This window comes from Columba livia, chromosome 2 (assembly GCF_036013475.1).
Source record: "Columba livia isolate bColLiv1 breed racing homer chromosome 2, bColLiv1.pat.W.v2, whole genome shotgun sequence".
Taxonomy (NCBI): Eukaryota; Metazoa; Chordata; class Aves; order Columbiformes; family Columbidae; genus Columba; species Columba livia.
The window spans coordinates 28,109,230-28,127,406 of record NC_088603.1 but is presented as its reverse complement, the minus strand read 5'-3'; the positions used below and the strand labels follow the sequence as shown (position 1 = coordinate 28,127,406).

Genomic DNA, 18,177 nt, shown 5'->3' with positions numbered 1-18,177 from the left:
CACATCTCAAGAATCACGTGCTCACTAATGAATTACTCTGTTGCAGCATTATGTGTATGATGTGTGTGTGTGCATGTGTGTTTTCGGTAGGCTTCAGTACTAGTACTATGTCAAAAGAGTAATTTACTATATAACGAGGGATTTGAAATTACACTTTCTTTTACTACTTTAATTTTGAATCACACAAAATAGCAACTGTATGCACTTTTTTCTAAGCTAAACAGTGTTTTGGAGCTCTACAAGGACATTGTGGCTAAAATACAGGCTACTGGGAAGGCAGAAGAGCCCTAGCTGCAAATAATGTTGATAATATACATGATATCAGGAATCATCTGCTTGAAACTTAATTCACTTCTTGCAACTGAGCCAAGAGTGTGTAGTCCTACCATCTACTGAGACAAAGCCCTGCTGATTTTGACTAGGATTTTCTGGATAAGTGAACCAGAAATGTCTTGAATCCTTATTGCCAGTTCATAGCCTATTCTGTGCATTCATACTCAAAATGAAGCTACATCAAAGGTGTTCAGTGCAGAAGAAAGGAGCGATGTGCATTCCTTCCCCTGCTTTGTAGGATAAAAAGGCTGACATGTTTCAGCCCAGCAGAAAAGGAGTGTTAAGATGTTTTGGGAACTGTTTTAGAAATGAGTGTGATGCCACAGCTACAGTACCTTCACCAGAAAAAGGAACAGCCTTCAGGTACTTTAAAATCTGTGTTTCTGAAAGTGGTAGGTACCCCAGCCTTGCAGACACCAAGATGAAGGTCATGCCAGGCGGAGCCTATTTTGTCCATAAATTCCTTGCTTCAAAAAGAATGCTTTCATGCGACGTTTTCTCTCTGAGTGGAGGAGCATATCTTATTTCACTATCAATATAATACACGTTAAAAATAGGGTCACGCAAAAAAACCAACCGCAACTGGTGATGTCCCTTCTTCATAGCAGCCAAAGTCACCTCCTCTTTAACTTGAACATGTGCGGTTTTGGAATAATAAGGTAGAAGACCTCCACAACATCTGTATGTCAATATAGACTCATAGATGTAATAGTCCAGCTCCTGTTGGAACATATTCTTGGTTCACACTTTTTTATATCCATCAAAAAATATATACTAATACTAGAAGCTGTACTTGGGACTGGCTATCAAATGTACCGCCCCTCTCTCCAGCCTATACTTCCCATTAAAACTTCGTTCCAGATGACTAATGACCTTGTGTGGTGAAATACAAGAGGGACAGGACAGTCATATGAACTGGATTTAGGCAAAGGAATTCAGTCTTGTAAGAGATGTTGAAAGTAAAGTTTGCCTTTGCTTTCCTTTTACCTTTTTGTAGGCATGCAGACACACACACACAAGTAAAACACCTTTCATGAAACAAAGCTAAACAGAGCGAGATTGTTTCAATTTTTAATTAAAGTGTTCCTGTACTTATCATGGCAGGAGCCATATAAAATACACAGGCAGACAGATGTAAAACATTCATTCTTACTAAAGTTCCATATTCTGTTAAAGGTGGCGTTTTAAAACGCCATTACTCATTCTGATTTTCTTGTCAGAAGTGCCTTTAGTAATAATTTAAACAATAGTATGGAGTTTGTTTGACCTCACTCAAACATTCAGTCAGGTTTGTTTTAAAATATCTGACAAGTCTGTACTTTCTTTCTTTCTTTCTTTTTATTTTCCAGAACCTACAAAGAATCCAAAAGACTTGACTGCCTGGTTCAGTCTTTTTGCTGACCTTGACCCGTTATCCAATCCTGATGCTGTTGGGAAAACTGATAAAGAACATGAATTGCTTAATGCATGAGTCAGCTGCCTATGGTAACTCACATTCTTCCATTTATCAACACTATTTTGGGGTTTAAACAAAACTAAATGAAAATGAGTATGCTGTTGTGAAAGTATAAAGTATGTGCCATAATAATAAAACTAAAGGGAATAAATCCCCTTTTATATAGGTACAGTTATTTGCTCTTGTTTTGTATAAAGAGTTCGCATTTATTTTCTACGTGGATTTACAAAAATTAGGTTAAGAATTGGGGCAGATTTCTTGCCAAATTAGATTATCTGCTGAAACACTCTCTTTGCCTGAGGTGATGTGGAGCTAACACTGGAGTGAAATACAAATTGCAAACCTATTTTTTTATAATGTTTCTTGAGTAAATTTAAAAAAAAAATCATGTAACTGAGGAGGCTGCATGAGTCAAACATCTATCATGGATATATATATATATATTACTGCTATGTTAAGATGTCAACTAGATTTGTTTTATTAGTACTCACAGTGAAAAAACTGTGCTGGGGTTAATTATTGAAGAAATACGTTTGGGTCTGTGCAGCCATGGAAATTGTGCCCTTTCTGATTTAACTTATTAGACTAACTGCGCTACATAAACAGAAGTCATGCCCAGCAGGCTTCTTTTCTAAGGTTTTTTTCCATTGCACCAACAGAATTTGCACCTGTTTGCAGAAGCTTCCTGCAACTGATGCTTTACCATGCCTTCAAAATATTCGTATTTCTGTTTAGAGTATTTTTCTTCCAGTTTATTTCTGAAGCATGTGTTATTTTGAGCTTGTTGTGACATTAACTCTTTAATAAAATGATTTTGACAAAAAAAGACCTTTTATTCCCAGGAGAATGCTGTTGTGCTGTTGAATTGGTATGTAACAAGCATCTGAAGATAAAACATATGACCAGTTTTTAGGCAGGACCTAATAATTCACACTGTTTCTGAACAGTAATCCAGTAGGACAGTAAGAAAACTCAAACTCACTCAGTGTCCCTTTGCCTCACTCTCCTTTTACAGCAGTGGAAGGGAAAAAGTATGTGTCAGGAGCTACGTAAGATCACAAGTTTTATGTACTGGATAAGACCTGTTTTGAAATTTATTATATTTGCCCTTTTTTAAATTCAGTTGATTTTCCTGTTACGTTGGTGAAGCTGTTTAATATCAGTTAACTGTACACTCAGTTAGTTAATCATTGTTTCATGCTCTATTAGATAACAAAATACCTGCATTGGAAACCTGGAAATAACTGCATAAAGTTAACTGAATTAATCTCCTCCTTCTTGAATGTAGCAGAACATCATTTGATGGCCACACTGAGCAGCATTAATGTGCATTTGGTAGTTCCTGGCTAAAAAGCTATGTGCTATCAGTGGATGGGTTGTTGGACTGAATGGGGTGCATCTGGCTGAACCCTCAGCAAGCTTTAAACACCTCTGTTCAAAATCCCACCCCATAGCCTGGAAGTGTCAAGGTGCCTCAATTTTTGCCATAGAAGCTCTTCAGATGTTTAGCAGTATATTTTCACATGTAACTGGAAAAGACAGTCTGGTCTTCTCCTTTTGCAGTACCCAGGTCCCCAGCACTGAGGCTGGTAACCACGACATGGAAGCTGATGTAGGTGCCCAGCTGCTCCTGAAGATAAAACTTGATTCCTTCTGCAGTATTTCCTACAGTTTGGTACTGGCAGCTCCTTGCTCAATAATCCGTCTTTTGTGAGATGTGTAACCTTCTTGAGCATTAGGGGGGGAGCCTGAACTCCTGACTTTGGGCTGCAGTCTCTGGCAGTAAATAAGATATCTACAAAGTGGATTAACTGGGAGATACCTAAGGTTTGCATAGGGGTGTACTTACACTTAGAAGTGCTAGTTTTATTGATAACACAGAATGTTTGCCCCAAATCCTCTTCACCTCACACTGTAATGACCTGCAGTGCCAAAACTGTTAGGAGCTCAAGGGATGGACAAGCTGCTTTCCAGCCCAACTTGGTCATCACTGAAATAATTTAGCAGATTCTTGCAACTTTAAGCAAGTCTGTGGTTGCTAAACTTGCTCTGGATTACATTTGTCTTGATAGCTGCTAAAACACTTGTGGATAATCGACTCTTAACATTTTTAGTAGCTGAAGCAATGAGGCTAAAAGCAAAGATGAGGTTGTATTAAATCCAAAACAGCTAAATAAGTGTTCTTTAAGACTCAAAAAAAATGTTTGTTTTTTAGTCACAGATTCTAGACTTCCAGGATATTTAAAAAAAACCAAAACAAAACAAACAATTCCTATCTTGGTTGGGACACTTAAAGGCATTGCAAAAGCTCAGCTAAAGCTGTCCTGAATCCTCATCATGTTTTTAGGTAGAAAACCACCTTAATGATCATCCCTTTTATACAAGGCAAATCACAGCTGCAGGGTTCCCTCCCCACCCAACTGCACTATGAATCAGTTCATATTAAGCATTGACTTATTGTAATATGTAATTTTTGAAATTAACATTAGTTTTGAATTCTCAGTCTTTAGCCTATGCAATTTTTTCACACTTTCAAATTAAAAAAGGAGCCAGAGGTATTTAAAATGTAATTAATTTTGCTTCAAGAAAAGCAATTGAAATCCTTATATACAATGCATTTTTATCATGAATGTTTATTGAAGTTAATAACTAGAGCAAGAAAGCTAACCTGCAAATAGCCTTTTTTTTTTTTCAGGTAAAAACTTAATTACAGAGTTGCAAACACTATTTCCCTACTCCTAACGAAGTGTATGGCATGTGCTTCTCGGCAGCCTGGGCTGCAGAGTCACTCCACACCCCAGTGCCATTGTGAGAGGATTTTCTGTGGTGCATGCACAGGCTCAGCAGTAGTTGGGACAACAGGGTAGTAGAAATTACCGACTGATTGTTCTATACACGTAGTGTTCATCTTGATTTAACAGGCTTCATTCCAGTTGCATATTCTGGTTTAGTAGTGGATTGTTTTAAAATAAAAACAGCTGCAGAACCCCTGTGGCAGATGAAAACAGTGGTAATTGATTAACTGTCTTTATCTGGAAGTTTATTAAAAGTTGACATAATTGGTTTTGATGAGTCGAGGTTTCTACAAATCAAAGAACAGCTGCTTCAGGGGAGTTGGAGGGCGCGCCTTGGGATCTGAACAGCTCATGGAGAAAACTAACAAGTAACTTTTCTGGCTGCCTTAAGTCATCAGAATTTACTTCCAACATAGTAAAATATGACTTACCTGATTCTCTTCTGCTGTTTCCATATCCAACATTACATGGGCATGACGTTGATGTACTTTGAAGCAGGACCGCTTGGCCACAAGCAGCCACCTGCATTCCCCCAGCACCCTTTTATAAACGGGTGCCTTCCAAAGGTTAGGGGCTGCATGTCCTAGAAAAAACAGCAGGAACTGATCAACAAGGTGACTGTGAGTGGAGAAGCAGCACCAGCTTTGCTCCAAGTGGGACTAGCGGCCGGCCTACGAGCCCTGACAGCTCCAGGATCTGAGCCTGGAAGGGCTCCCAGGTGCTGTGCATTGCGCTGGGTTTTCCTGAAGCCTTTGCCACTACTATCTGCCACCATGTCCCATCATGGTGCTGGGAACACTGGAAGAGCACCACTGAAGAGTGAATGCTGGTTGTTCTGTCCATGCTCACTGCTGAGACTGCGTGGGGTGAAATAGCCCCAGGGCAAAGGAAGATGGAGCTGGAAGGTTGTATCTTCTCCCAGTGCAGGTCCTGAAGACGATTACTCAGAGTAGCAGCAAAACATTGACATGGCAAAGGTGCAGCTGTCTGTGTTGGGTCTCTCCTCACACATTCAAGCTCTGCCCAACACGCAGTTACTGCGTCCACCGCCTGTGTCCAGCACCCACCTGCTTTCTCCTCCCTGTCAGGTAGGCACCGGGGCAGGGATGAGCTGGGCAGCATGGGGGGTGGCCCCACCATGCTGTGGGCTGGGCAGCCTGCGGCCATGCTTCCTCACCTCCATAGCGAGGACTATGTGGCAGGAGCTGCATTTCTGCCATGGTGAGCCATGGCCAGCCAGGGACCTACTGTATTTATAAGGGGTTTTTAGCACTATAGATGTGTAAGTTACCTCAGCTCAGCCCTCACTGCAACCCCATCACACTATCTCATCTAGTATTTTCTGTAAATCCCCCTCTGGTTAGCCTACTTTTACAATTTCTGCTCCTTGTAAATGTCTTATTTTTAAACAAGCCACCATATGGGCAGGCAGGAAGCAGAGCAACAGCTCAGCTTGCCACCAGCTGAGAAGCAGAAATGCTGGGACAGTCTAGCGCCGCATTGGCAAACGCTCTACAAAAGAGCTGCTTCCCACTGCTGGGGCTGCCGTCCTCCCTCGGCATCTGCTCGGTGCACTGAGCCTGGCTGCGATGCCACACAGCAAGTGAGACCCGTGCCATGCGAACGCTGTCCCGTGACAGTCAACAAGGGCATGGTGGCCAAACAGGCCCCACAGGTTCAGCAAGTTTGGCCCTGAACAACCATCAGGCCTCCAGCTCCCAGACGGCCTGGCTGTGCAGTCAATCAGCCCATTACCCAGGTGCTCATTAACAGTGCTCTCCTAAGCATAAAATAGACTTTTCCCTTCATTGACTGACGGGAAACCAGTATAATCTTCCCTTTAGGTAACACAAGTTATTTGCCTGCATGGGAGCCCACCATGTTGGTCCTGCTGGAGCAGGTCCAGGGGAGGGACATGAAAATGGTCAGAGGGCTGGAACACCTCTGATGTGAGGACAGGGCTTGTTCACCCTGGAGAAGAGAAGGCTCCAGATGGACCTTATTGTAGCTTTTCAGTATACAAAGAGAGTGTATAAGAAAGAACGGAGAAAGACTTTTTACCAGGGCCTGAGGGAAAGGGGCAACAGTTTGAACTGAAAGAGGGTAGAATTTGGACTGGATATAAAAAATAACTATTTTATGATGAGGGTGCTGAGACACTAGAACAGGCAGCTGAGGGAAGCTGTGAATAGCCCATCCCTGGAAGTGTTGAAGGACAGGCTGGATGGGGCTTTGAGCAGCCTGATCCACTGGAAGGCATCCCTGTCCATGGCAGGGGGGTTGGAATTAGGTGATCTTTAAGGTCCCTTCTGACACAAATCATTCTGTGAGTCTTTGATGAAGTGAGGTGGCTGCCATTTGCCAGGGAGCAGTGAACAACTCTCATCAACTTTTAACCCTGTTCTACCATAGCAAAAGCTTGATGTGCCCTGCTTTGTAATTAATCCATAGTGAAAGGTTGTGAAGTTTTGGCTGCTATCAAAAAACAAACAAACAAACCAATTTTTTTAAAAAAGGGGAAGGAAAAAAAAGTATATAAGGGATTTTAGAAGTGACTTCAGACCTACCTAAGCTGTTAAAGAAGTTATAGCCAGTATTCTCTTAAACAAAAGTATTTTATCTAGCCCAAAAACCTACTCCATAGGGTGTTTCTTTTATTTTGGGCTGCCATAGTTACTATGGCAGCAGAAAAGGCCCCGGGACAGGTGCTGGAAGCCATATGCTTCAGCAGCAGCCTGGAGAGAAGGAAAGAAAATTTAAAAGAGCTACACAATGAAATTATCCACCCTGTCTGCACCTAGGTGGGTGGATAACAGCTGGCTGCAGGAAACAAGCATGCTAAATGTAACAGGAGCAGGATCTGACAAGGGGAAAAACCCAAACCCCTACTATTATTCTAAGTGTAATCCTCAGAATAAACCCTTGACACATAAAATACAGAAATTAAAATAATGGGCCACTGAAGTAACTGCTTTGCTGTTACAGCTGCTTATTTTCCCAGACTGCTCGAGCAGCCTGTGTGGGCCTCCACAACCATCTCTTATCTCTGCCTTGAACTTGAGTACCAGAGCTTCAGAACACCAAAGTCTGACAACAGAGAGCAACCCTCACCACAGCAGAGCAGGAGTTTGATTTGATTTTTAGAAGACAACAGAGAGTTTGAAGAATGAGACAAGCCCTGGAGAGATTTTTCTGATCTGCAGTTCAGCTGGATCTTGGGCTGATCTGACATTTCTGCAAGGTTATCCTTGGATTTGGTGACAGCAGCCAGCACTCTAAAGGAGGCAGTGACACAATCCAAGGTTTTTCCCCTAAAATCCCAGCCTACACCAGTAAGTCACAGAAGCCTGCCTAGGGCTCGGGTCTGTGAGCATCCCAAATCCATGTAGACATGGGCCAACACCCCACGGTGTCCTAGCTGGCTCTTTCCAACTGAAGGAAGAGCCTGTGATGGCACTGAGCTGGCTGAAAACCTGACAGAAAAAAAAAACACAAAACACCAGCAATGGCAGCAATGCTACCAGAGCCCTTGGGCCAGTCCTGGGGTCACCCCTACTTGTCACCAAACCACAGTCAAGCCACACACCGCTGTTGCTGCTCTTCATGTAGGGAAACAACAAATAGAAAAAGCCTTAATCAAATGAAATCTTCCTTTTCTCCACCCTTAGCCACCCCTCCCACACTAAGATCTTTGCAGCTTATGCTTTCATTTTTAAGACAAGTGATCTGGGTCTCCTCAGAGGTAGGAGAGCTCTTGGCTTCACCAGCCTTTGCCACACACACTAGTTATCATTGCTGCACTTCAAAGGCTGGATAGACCTCAGAGAGCGCAGGTCCACCGCACAGCTCCCCGTTGAAGCTGTGGGAACATTGCCAAAGCAAACAGAGGCATTCAGGAATAAAGCCAGCACTGACACTGCTTCGTGCCCCTCCTCTTGCCGCCACCCAGTTCAACAGCCTGTCCTGTCAGCACACAATGCATGCAATCACTGAAAAGCCATAATGGATCATTTTCCTACTGCAGGAGCAGACTGAACTGCCTGTCCTAGGGTGGTTTTTAAAGGACAGCACAGTTTGCCTGTAAGTGGTTTGGGTTCCTTCTCTGTTCCCCATAAATACATGAAGTATTTAATGCAGCGGCTTAACTGAGGTTGAGGTACGTAATGCTGCTTTATTTGATGGTTGTTATTCAAGGGAAAAAAGCAAAGTGTTTTAAGATACAGGAAAATTCTTTTTTGGCCTCAAAAAAGTCCTCCTGTAGTGTAGCATCACCACAACAAAACAAGCTCCTTTCCACAGGGAGAACTGCCAAAATGAAGCAAGTGCCTCTCTGCAGGGAAGACTTAATCCAATGTCAGCATCCACAAAAATCTCTATCATGTTGCTGGAGTTTCTGCACCAGGGCACATGGATTTAAAAAAACAAACCAACAAACAAAAACCACACCAAAACACAAAACCACAACAAACAAACAACACACACACAAAAAAGAAATAGCACCTGACCCACAGCAGCATCAAGTAGCTTGGGGCCAGCCTTACCGTGACTCACGGGTGCATGATGGTTCCTGTCCCTTGAAACAACACTGTGGAGGTGCCTGCCTTTAATCCTGATGGCTGCGGAAGACCAGTTCACATCCTCCTTGCTTGCAACAAGGAGGAAAACTCTCCAGGTCATCAGTGCTGGTGGAAAGGAGACTCCTACCCAGGAGAGGCAGGCAGAGTCTGTGCTTATCAGGCTGGGAAATAGAGACTCCCACAATGGTGAAGGTTGGGAGGTGGTGACTTCTGGCACTAGGAAGATGACTCCTGCTCCACCTGCAGATCTGCTTCTACAGAGCAGGGACAGTGCCCTGGTAGCAGGTGGGGGGGCTGCGAGATGTGTCCCACGAAGCCCCTGCACCTGTCCAGCCTGGGGCAAGCAGCGGCACCAGGAGCAAGCAGCAGCTGCCAGCAGTGGACAACTCCTTGCTGCCAACCCCACCGGTCGTCTAGGGGGGTTTGCAGCCTGCCAGGCACGTGGATCTGGTATGTTATTGAGACACTGCTGAGGCCTGTCCAGTCAACTGATAGTGTGGCTGTCCAGGTTTGGCAAACAAAGGGTGCACGACGACTGCAGATTGACCTTGGAGATGCAAAAATAGGGGCTCACCCCAGATGAGCAAAGTGCTGAGACAAGAGCACTGTGGGGAGCTCTCACAGCAGTTCTGGGAGATCAGGGTGGCATGCTGAAGGGGCTGCACAGGAACGCACACAGCCTGGGGAGCGAGCAGGAGGACTAGGGACCTGCAAGCACTTGCAGGGCTACCATCTCACTGGGATCAGAGTTGTGGTGGGACAGCTCATTCAGCTGGAGCACTGCCACGGCTGGATAAGGGATCTTTAGATAGGGCTGGCCAGGATAGTGAGGATGGGTCGCTTTTTGTGGGAGTACTGGGGAAGGCATGGCTGCCTTGGGATGACATCGGGATCCACGGTGACCTAGCTGAGAGCTCACAGGTCAGGATTACAGGGCAGACCAACACAGGCAACACTGCAGTGAATGTCTACTACAGACCACCCAATCACAAGGGAGCAGATGAGCCCTTCTTCAGACAACTGGAAAAAGCCTCACATGCACAGGCCCTGTTCTCTGGGGGCCTTGAACCACCCTGAGGTCTGCTGGAAGAACAACAGAGCAGGAGACAAGCAATACAGGGGGTTTCTGTAGGAACCCAATGACTTCCTGACACAGTCAGCCAAGGAGCTGGTGAGGGGAAATGCTCAGCTAGATCTCTTACTTACAAAGAACTGGTCAGGAAGATGAAGGCTGGACACAACCTTGGCTGAAGATACCACAAGACAGTAAAGTTTAGGATGCTGAGAGGAAGAGGGAAAATCAAATAGCAGGATCACAACCACAGACTTTAGGAGCATGGACTTTGTCCCCTTCAGGGACCTGCTTGGAAGAATTCCATGGGATACAGCTCTAAAAAGGAGTCCTGGTTGATTTTTAAGGATCACCTGCTCCAAGCTCAATTCTTCCTCTCTACTGAGCACTGTAAAAGGCTCAGGGGGGAATCTTGTCTATGTTGATCAAAACCTGAAATGAGAGGAGGGGGATTGGTGTCAAAAAAGATGGAGCCAGACTTTTCTCAGGGAACTGCAATACAGAAAATTCCATTTAAATGTACCAAGTCACTTTTTGTTTGTTTTTACCTGTGAGTGTGCTCAAGCAGTAGAACAGGTTGCCCAGGGAGGCTGTGTAGTCTCTGACCCTGGAGAGACTCCAAACCCAACTGGACACTGCCTGAGCAACCTGCCCCAGCTGACAAATACAACATTTTTGATCAAAAGTGTTACATCAACAAACTGACTTTCCACATCCACAATATTCTTACAACTGTATTCAACAGTCCCTAATCCCGAAGGCACATAGATCTTCCGACATTCAGTTTCTCTCAATGCATTTCCACGGGTACCACAGGTACCATGGGTGACTGAGGTGGCAATCCTTAACATACCCCACCCAAAATGAAACCATGCAGTGAAAGCCTACGGTATGGTACCACCTCTGCAGTGTCACACAGCTACACCTGAAACTCTTTGTTTTTTCAATGACTGAAACACTGAATGTTTTTCAGCATTCTCAGGAGGTACAATGAATTAGAATCCAAAGGAATCACAAAAGCAGAATCAAGCTGCTTTTTGTTTTAATTATTATTTTATTTCCTAAGAACAATGTTTAGTTTCCAAAGGCAGAACCCTTACTACTTTGATTTTTCACAAAAATTAGTTCTTCCCGATGTAATAAGCCCAGAGATACCACCAATCTTATGAAAAGGGAGGATGTTACTCCCTGAGAAAACTCTGTATCGTTGAGATAGAAATTCTTATCCAAACGAAAATCAGAAAGGACATCACTCAGCATTTTGGCACCAAAGCTTAACAGGGAGTCTAGTTTCTCTTAGCTTTCTCCTCCTTGGAGGAAGAACCTCCTTCCACAAAAATCTCAAGAGCTCCCAGATCTCATCTCCTGTAGTGAGCAGTTAAGACACCCAGAATTAGTTAACACGACTGCTATGCCTGGCAGTCTGGATTTAGATAATTCTATTTACTTACAGCTTATTTGGAGAAATAAAAACAAGGGTACGAGAAATAGATTATCATGGGTATTACTGAACATACGTTGCCTTGAGCAAACCCTGTTGCTCAACCAACAGCTGTACAAATCACTGCAGAGTTTAACCAGTCATTTCACTATGCACATACGCACACAAAAAATTTTAAAACCCCAGGAATTATTTTTCTAGAGGCATAATTATTAGTGTAATTGTGCTTCATTAACAAGCCTAGTCTCTAATTCAAGGGGAAAAAAAAAATGACACAACTTCCTCTTGTCCCAGGTTTCCAGCCCCTCTGCATCTGAACTTCCAGGCTACAGCTCAAGGCAGCCAATTTAACATGAGAACTTGTTAAAACCTGAAATAAAATTTCATGTTCTTCTTAACAAAGGCGCTCATCTTTCTATCCAGCTTCATCTGACTGCTATTCTTGTTGTCAATTGAGTTAGCCATTTAATTTGCACGTTCACTCACTTCAACATGGTCTTTACCAAGGAAACACTCTACCTCCTCAATCAGTGTTTTCCTATCAGCCCCACTTGAGTGACAAATTATTTCTGTGACCTCTTGCACTACACAAAGCCACCACCTACTCTCCGTTTTCTTACCCTCTCTCCAGAATTATGGTGTTACTGAGGTGTCAGAAATCAAAACGACTATAAAGCTATTTGAGCATCTCTGCTTCACTGCAGAGTTCATTCATGCGCAACACAAACCTAAAATTTTCAGAAGTCAGAAATTAACTTCAAAGACCTGTTCCAGACAGTTTAAAAAAAAGTGTTAATTCCCTAGTTAAAAATATTGCAGCATGCTATATTTTTTTTAGTGAGGCGACAACAGTTAAGGTACTTAAAAAACCCTATCTCTTGAAAGTCAACTGAAATCTAAACAGCCAAAGGTAATGATGAGCTAGTAAGGCTTATAAAAAGATCTTACTTGAGCACATATTTTGTAAACTAATCTAATTTTCAACATACCAATACCTGAAAAAAGCCCACCTTCACAAGTTGGCCCGGTACCTGATTATCTTTAGGGCTACAATAAGTCCACATTCCTAGTATGAATTTATCTAGCTTCGTTTTCTTACTGCTTGAGTTTAGTATTCCATGTCTGTTAAATTTAAGTAGCTCATTACAAAGTATTTCCTATGTAGGTATTTACTAGCTGGAATTAAGTCACTCTCAACTGTTAAGTTAAACATGTCGAGCTCCTACAAAACATTGCTGTGTGTTTTTTCCAGTACCTCACTCACTCCTATAGCTCTGCCTTCAGCCTTCTCCAGCATTTCAGTTTCTCCTGAACCAGATCATTTTCCAGGACCGGTTACACTAATGCAAACAGAGACAAGATACACATATTTTAACTGCATGACAGTCTTCGATCAAACACCTTCCTTTAGCCAAGCACAAACTATGAATGCCTGTACGTGCACATCCCAGAAATGGATGTACTTTCCCAGCTTTCACTCACTTTTTCCTTGCATTTAGGTTTTGGAAACACACCGCAGGAACTATGGTTATTTCCTCTCATTTGTGTAGCTTCAAATTTGTGTTAGCATGGTTATATTTTGCAAAGCAAGCCAGCCTGTTTTACAACAGAAATGGATTTCTACTAGTCATCTGTCATCTTCAAGCTGCTTGGATTTTACCTCAAGTAACAGATGAAGGTGTCAATCTATACCATGGAGTAAGGCCAGGAGCTGGTTTGCAAAGCCTCAGTGGTCTCTGCTTGCAACTGCAATGTCAGCCAACATCTCTAACCCATTCCATTTCTTGTGTTTATTTTGTATTACTCCAGGCTTACGTTTAAACGCTGTGAAGATATGGAGCCTCAACCCTTGGGCCAATATCTGGCCCTTCCCAAGAGCTGCTTTGTCAGGAAGCCATAAATCATTTCCCTGACAGCACCCTGCTTCCTAAAAGCAGCAGGTCACTGTCTGCTGCTGCTCCCCGCAGCGCAGGTAGCCACGGGCTCCCCTTACACAGCCTTCCCAGCTCTGAAGAGCCCACCTTCCCGAGCCACGAATTGCTACAAAATGTGGCGCTGGAGTCAATATCTTTTAGTCACAAAGCAAGGACATAAGGCAAAATTATTTCACTAGCTCTCTACTCTTGGCACTTTCCGGATGGCTCGTTTTGGTGTTGAGGAAGAAACACGTGGTGAATGACACCGCGCACACAACTTCAAAGCGTGACTTGGGTGGAAGCGGCATGTTACCACAGCCGTAACTAACCAGGCACGGACTCTGCTCACAGGGACGGTGAAAACGTTCCCTGTGGTACATGTTGCATCACGTCCTCTCGGGGCGAGCTACATGCTTTTGTTGAAGTAACTTTTGAGGAGGCTGCCCTCCCATGCAAGGACAGCCCAGAGCTGCTGCAGCCAAATCCACGCAGAGGACAAGGCGGTCACAAAGCTGCTCCTCGCAAGCCCCACAAACCCATGATGAAATGCTGAAACCAAGACCTTTCTGACTGAAGGACATCGGGCATCTTGATAATAGGGTGGGATCTACACCCTCTGAGGCTCCAGACTTCCAGCTTAACTTTCAGTTAACGTTTTGAACACAGTCATCGCAAAATATTGCCATCTTTGGGATGATGAAAGCTTAAATTTCCACTTACTGATAATAAGCATTAAACTATACTTGCTGGTTATTGCCATAGTGATCTTCAGTAAACACTGATTTTGGAGGATTTACATGTATTTAAATATTCTTCTTCATCCTTCCTCCCTCCTCCTCACCCCCCATCTGGAAAGAATTATTCTGCAAGTCAAATGACAATCACTTGACTCATACAAAACATGAAACCAAGACTGTCAGTAGATTTATACCACATCCTTTGGGGGTTTAGTTTAGTTTCACATAGTGAAACATCTAATGGCTTTCATAATTTTCAACAGAGAACTTGAAATTAGCCATACCACAAACACAGCAGCTGATAGAGTTTCCAACAATACTTAACTGGTATTTTTTCTATGCTCTGAAGAAAAACCTCATTATATGCAGAAATAAAATATGCTATTTTTAAGCATATTTAAGCATTTGGCTATTTTTAGATTTTTTTCCCCTTCCTAGAACAGTGTTATGCAAAAATCAATAGACAAGAGATTATCTTATTCTAGATGACATAGCCCACTAGTCATAAAGATACATGGTTGACATTATTCTAGATGTAAATTTGGAACAATATGAAATTTTAATCTCATTCTATGGTGCTTCATGCGCAGTTTCCAAAACAAATAAATGAACCACTGCTTTTGTGTGTTTTCCTCACCACTTTTTTTTTTAACTATTATTTTTATTTAAATAAGACACAGTAACTTCTATACTGAAAAAAATACAAAACAAAAGCCACACATTTTCTTGTGTAAAGCAATATATGGCGTGATAACTTGAATACTGTTCAGCACAGCGGCTAGAAATAACAGTACAACTATGTACAAAACTTTAAACAATATTTGACAATTTTCTACAGCTGGATGTAGAATACAATTGAGATAAACAACTGCTGGGAAATTTACATGGCAAAGCATTAGCTTCAACACATTTGGTTCAAAACCTTCAAATCTGCTACGAACATATGTGCAATTTAATTAATATTTAGTTTCTCATGGAAAAAAAAATTGAGAGAACACATAATGGCATTGCAAATATTGCAGAGAGTTCATCACTGATCTAAAACCCACTCATCATATCCCCCGGTAACCTAACACCAATAATCGAGACTACGATTTCTTATCTGGACATAACCAGAGCATAAAAAGGTCAAACTGCAATGTTAACCTAGAAAGAAAAATATTAAAAGGAATCGATACTTACATCATGAGTATTTTCTCCCCTTTATCTTCAGTCTACAAAATATATAGTGTTTTCACCTAGGCCTGAGATTAGCAGGGTAAAAGATGGCTGTTGTGTTTCAAGAAGGTTTTTCACATGCAGATGGCTAGAGACAGACCTCTCTCTCCTATGTTTTCTGCTAGGGGAGTCAAAACCTGTGAATGTCATTTATAGGCTGCAAATTCCACCTTGTAAGACATCATTAACAAAACCTCAGTAACCAAAAGGAAACAATGCTTTATCTCCAAAGAAAGCACATACTCGGTGAGTAGTTACTGGTGGCTCACTCTCACCCCCCTCCAATCTCACCTTCCAAAGAGAAAAAAACCATAATGGAGCAAGTTTAACTGCTCAGTAGCTGCAGGCTACTAATCTCTTCAATTCCTGGAAAAGGTGAACCTTATTCTCTCAGGAACAGACAGCAAAAATGTAGTTCCACTGAGCTGAAAGCAATGGAGCAAGAACATCAAGTTTATTTTGCCTTTGGGGTCCTCTTTGTATCACAGGAAATTATCTCTGAAAGCAACGCTCCTCTTGTTCCAGTACAAGAGAAGAGCGCCACTGACGCGTTCTTGCCATGTACTATTTTGAGAAAGTGTCCAGCCTGCAAAACCAGGATTACTTTACAAGGATTGTTTTTTATTCACACATAAGGAGGGGGGAAAACACACTTTTACACACACAACTTAAGTAACTGAAAGTTATGGGAGAAGCTTTAAGTAACACGAACTTAAAACTATTGTTTTCCCTACCCCCTTTTTAGAACACCTACTTGCTACTTTTGGACTTAAATCCAAACACAATCACTTACTACATAAATAAAATGCTGCTCCTCTAACACTGCTTGACAAAATCTGAAAACCTATTTCCAACCAGCAAACGAATTAACATTTCCAAAAGAGAAACTAAACATTAATTTGACTTTTAGACGGTAACAGTAGCATTTCACATTCTTAACTGCCAACAAAAACATGAGAGGAAATCCCCAACACCCCCCTGTGAAACCTGAAAGAATTTCTGTCCTTGAACAAAAACATTCTTGTCTTTCAAAATCCTCTCACACACAATGTGGAATGTTTCTCATGTACAGCCTAGTACTGAACACTTTATTTGCAACAGTTTAACAGTCATCAACTGAGCAACACCTGAAACCCTTAAATGCCACATTTTACATATATAGAAATGACAGTAAATGCAACAGTTGTTTTACTTGTAAGCACATGACAAAGTGATATACATCACAGATTTGCTGGTTCTCCTCATGTTCACCCATGTCCAGGGTCATCGCTCACCTGGATCTGAATGCACTTATTCCAAGAAAGTGGAATGTAATGAGGAAATATTAATGCATAAAATAAGGAAAGGCAAAAGAGTGATGTTCCCTCTTTAGCTTTGTAGCTGTAAAATATTTTATAATCCCAATATGATATACATTCCAAGTTACCTGAGTTTACACTTCGAGAGAAGTACCTGAAGCTAGGCCATAGGGTGGGCACTGTGCAACTGTTGTGGCCTTTTTTTTTCTTTTTTGCATTGTGTGTATTACAGAAGTTAGAAACAGAAACACCTGGATCAATTGTAAACATAATCCTGAAGTACAGTATTTTCCATAGGACACAACACAGCAAGACATCTTCTATTCAGACAGGCAACTTTTTTTTTTATATATATATAGAGAGAGCTTATTTATACTGTAGAATTTGAAACAGAACACAGGACACAGTACTAATCTGGTCAAACGCACTATGAAATGCATAGTCTCCACTTAAAATGCTTAATGATATATGGATTCTGCAGGCATTACTGCTTCCTCACAAAAAATGCTGAACACGAATTCTGTCCCTGCCAAGAACAGTGCTGAGATATTTTTCTGAAGGTTGCTAAGTATTCCATGTTGTTCTGAAAGGTTGCCACCTCATGCAGATGTATCTGGACTATCACCTCCTCAATCCTTACTTGAGGGCAGAGGCCTGCTCCACCTTGGTCTAGATTAACACGTAGCTCTGAGGAGAGGAATTGTCTTCAGTCTGAATTTCTTGCAGAAGCAGCTGCTGCTGTTGGGACGGTTGCTGTACCAGGACCTCTGTGGAGTCCATTGTGCTGGTGTCATCTGAGAGAGAGGAGATAGAGACCCGAGACGAAAGCTGCTCAACAGTCAGGGTGCTCAAAGCTGTGCTTTGACCAGAGTTTGGAGAGTTCTTCAGCGTCAGGTCTGAAGCGGGAAGGAGGGGGCCCAGAAGTTTTACAGGACAGAAAGCTGATCCGGTTGGGATGAAATTAACCTTGTTTTTGTCAGGACATGAAAAGAGAGGGGCTGAGACAGGCTGACGAGACCTACAGACAAGAAAAAAGGTTATATACCCGGGCAACCAAGATGTTTTATACATCATGAACTTTGTGGTTCTACACATTGCTAAAATGTGAATGGCAAGGAATGGGATTAACTGGACGGAGGGGCAAACATCTTCCATATTGGCAGTCAGCTAACTGATCCACAGCATCAAAAACAGTGCCGTCAGAAAAATGACTTGATAGTTACTGGAAAAACATGCAACTTCCAGCAAGAAAAGTCTGCAGTACAAATGCACACGGAAAAAATGCCGCGGGAATTTAGACTGGCACAAACTCTTCTTCAATAAAAACAACGCAG

The 18,177-nt window shown here is 42.4% G+C and overlaps 2 protein-coding genes across 12 annotated transcripts in view; one reads left to right on the top strand and one right to left on the bottom strand.

The window, feature by feature from the left end:
* The window catches only part of ICA1 (islet cell autoantigen 1), a 76,322-nt gene extending 71,469 nt beyond the window's left edge, over nucleotides 1–4,853 (top strand). For 6 of the 7 annotated variants that reach the window (XM_065051159.1, XM_065051154.1, XM_065051155.1 and 3 more), the window contains one exon: nucleotides 1,683–2,615. In XM_065051159.1, coding sequence (XP_064907231.1) covers nucleotides 1,683–1,804 — 122 coding nt within the window. In that variant the 3' untranslated portion in view covers nucleotides 1,805–2,615. Of the gene's footprint in view, nucleotides 1–1,682; nucleotides 2,616–3,352 lie in introns of those variants that run through there. The other variant, XM_065051158.1, reaches the window with a different exon arrangement.
* A 10,092-nt stretch (nucleotides 4,854–14,945) lies between these two features.
* The window catches only part of GLCCI1 (glucocorticoid induced 1), a 60,753-nt gene continuing 57,521 nt past the window's right edge, over nucleotides 14,946–18,177 (bottom strand). For all 5 annotated transcript variants that reach the window (XM_021281716.2, XM_065051152.1, XM_065051153.1 and 2 more), the window contains one exon: nucleotides 14,946–17,861. In XM_021281716.2, coding sequence (XP_021137391.1) covers nucleotides 17,513–17,861 — 349 coding nt within the window. In that variant the 3' untranslated portion in view covers nucleotides 14,946–17,512. The remainder of the gene's footprint in view (nucleotides 17,862–18,177) is intronic.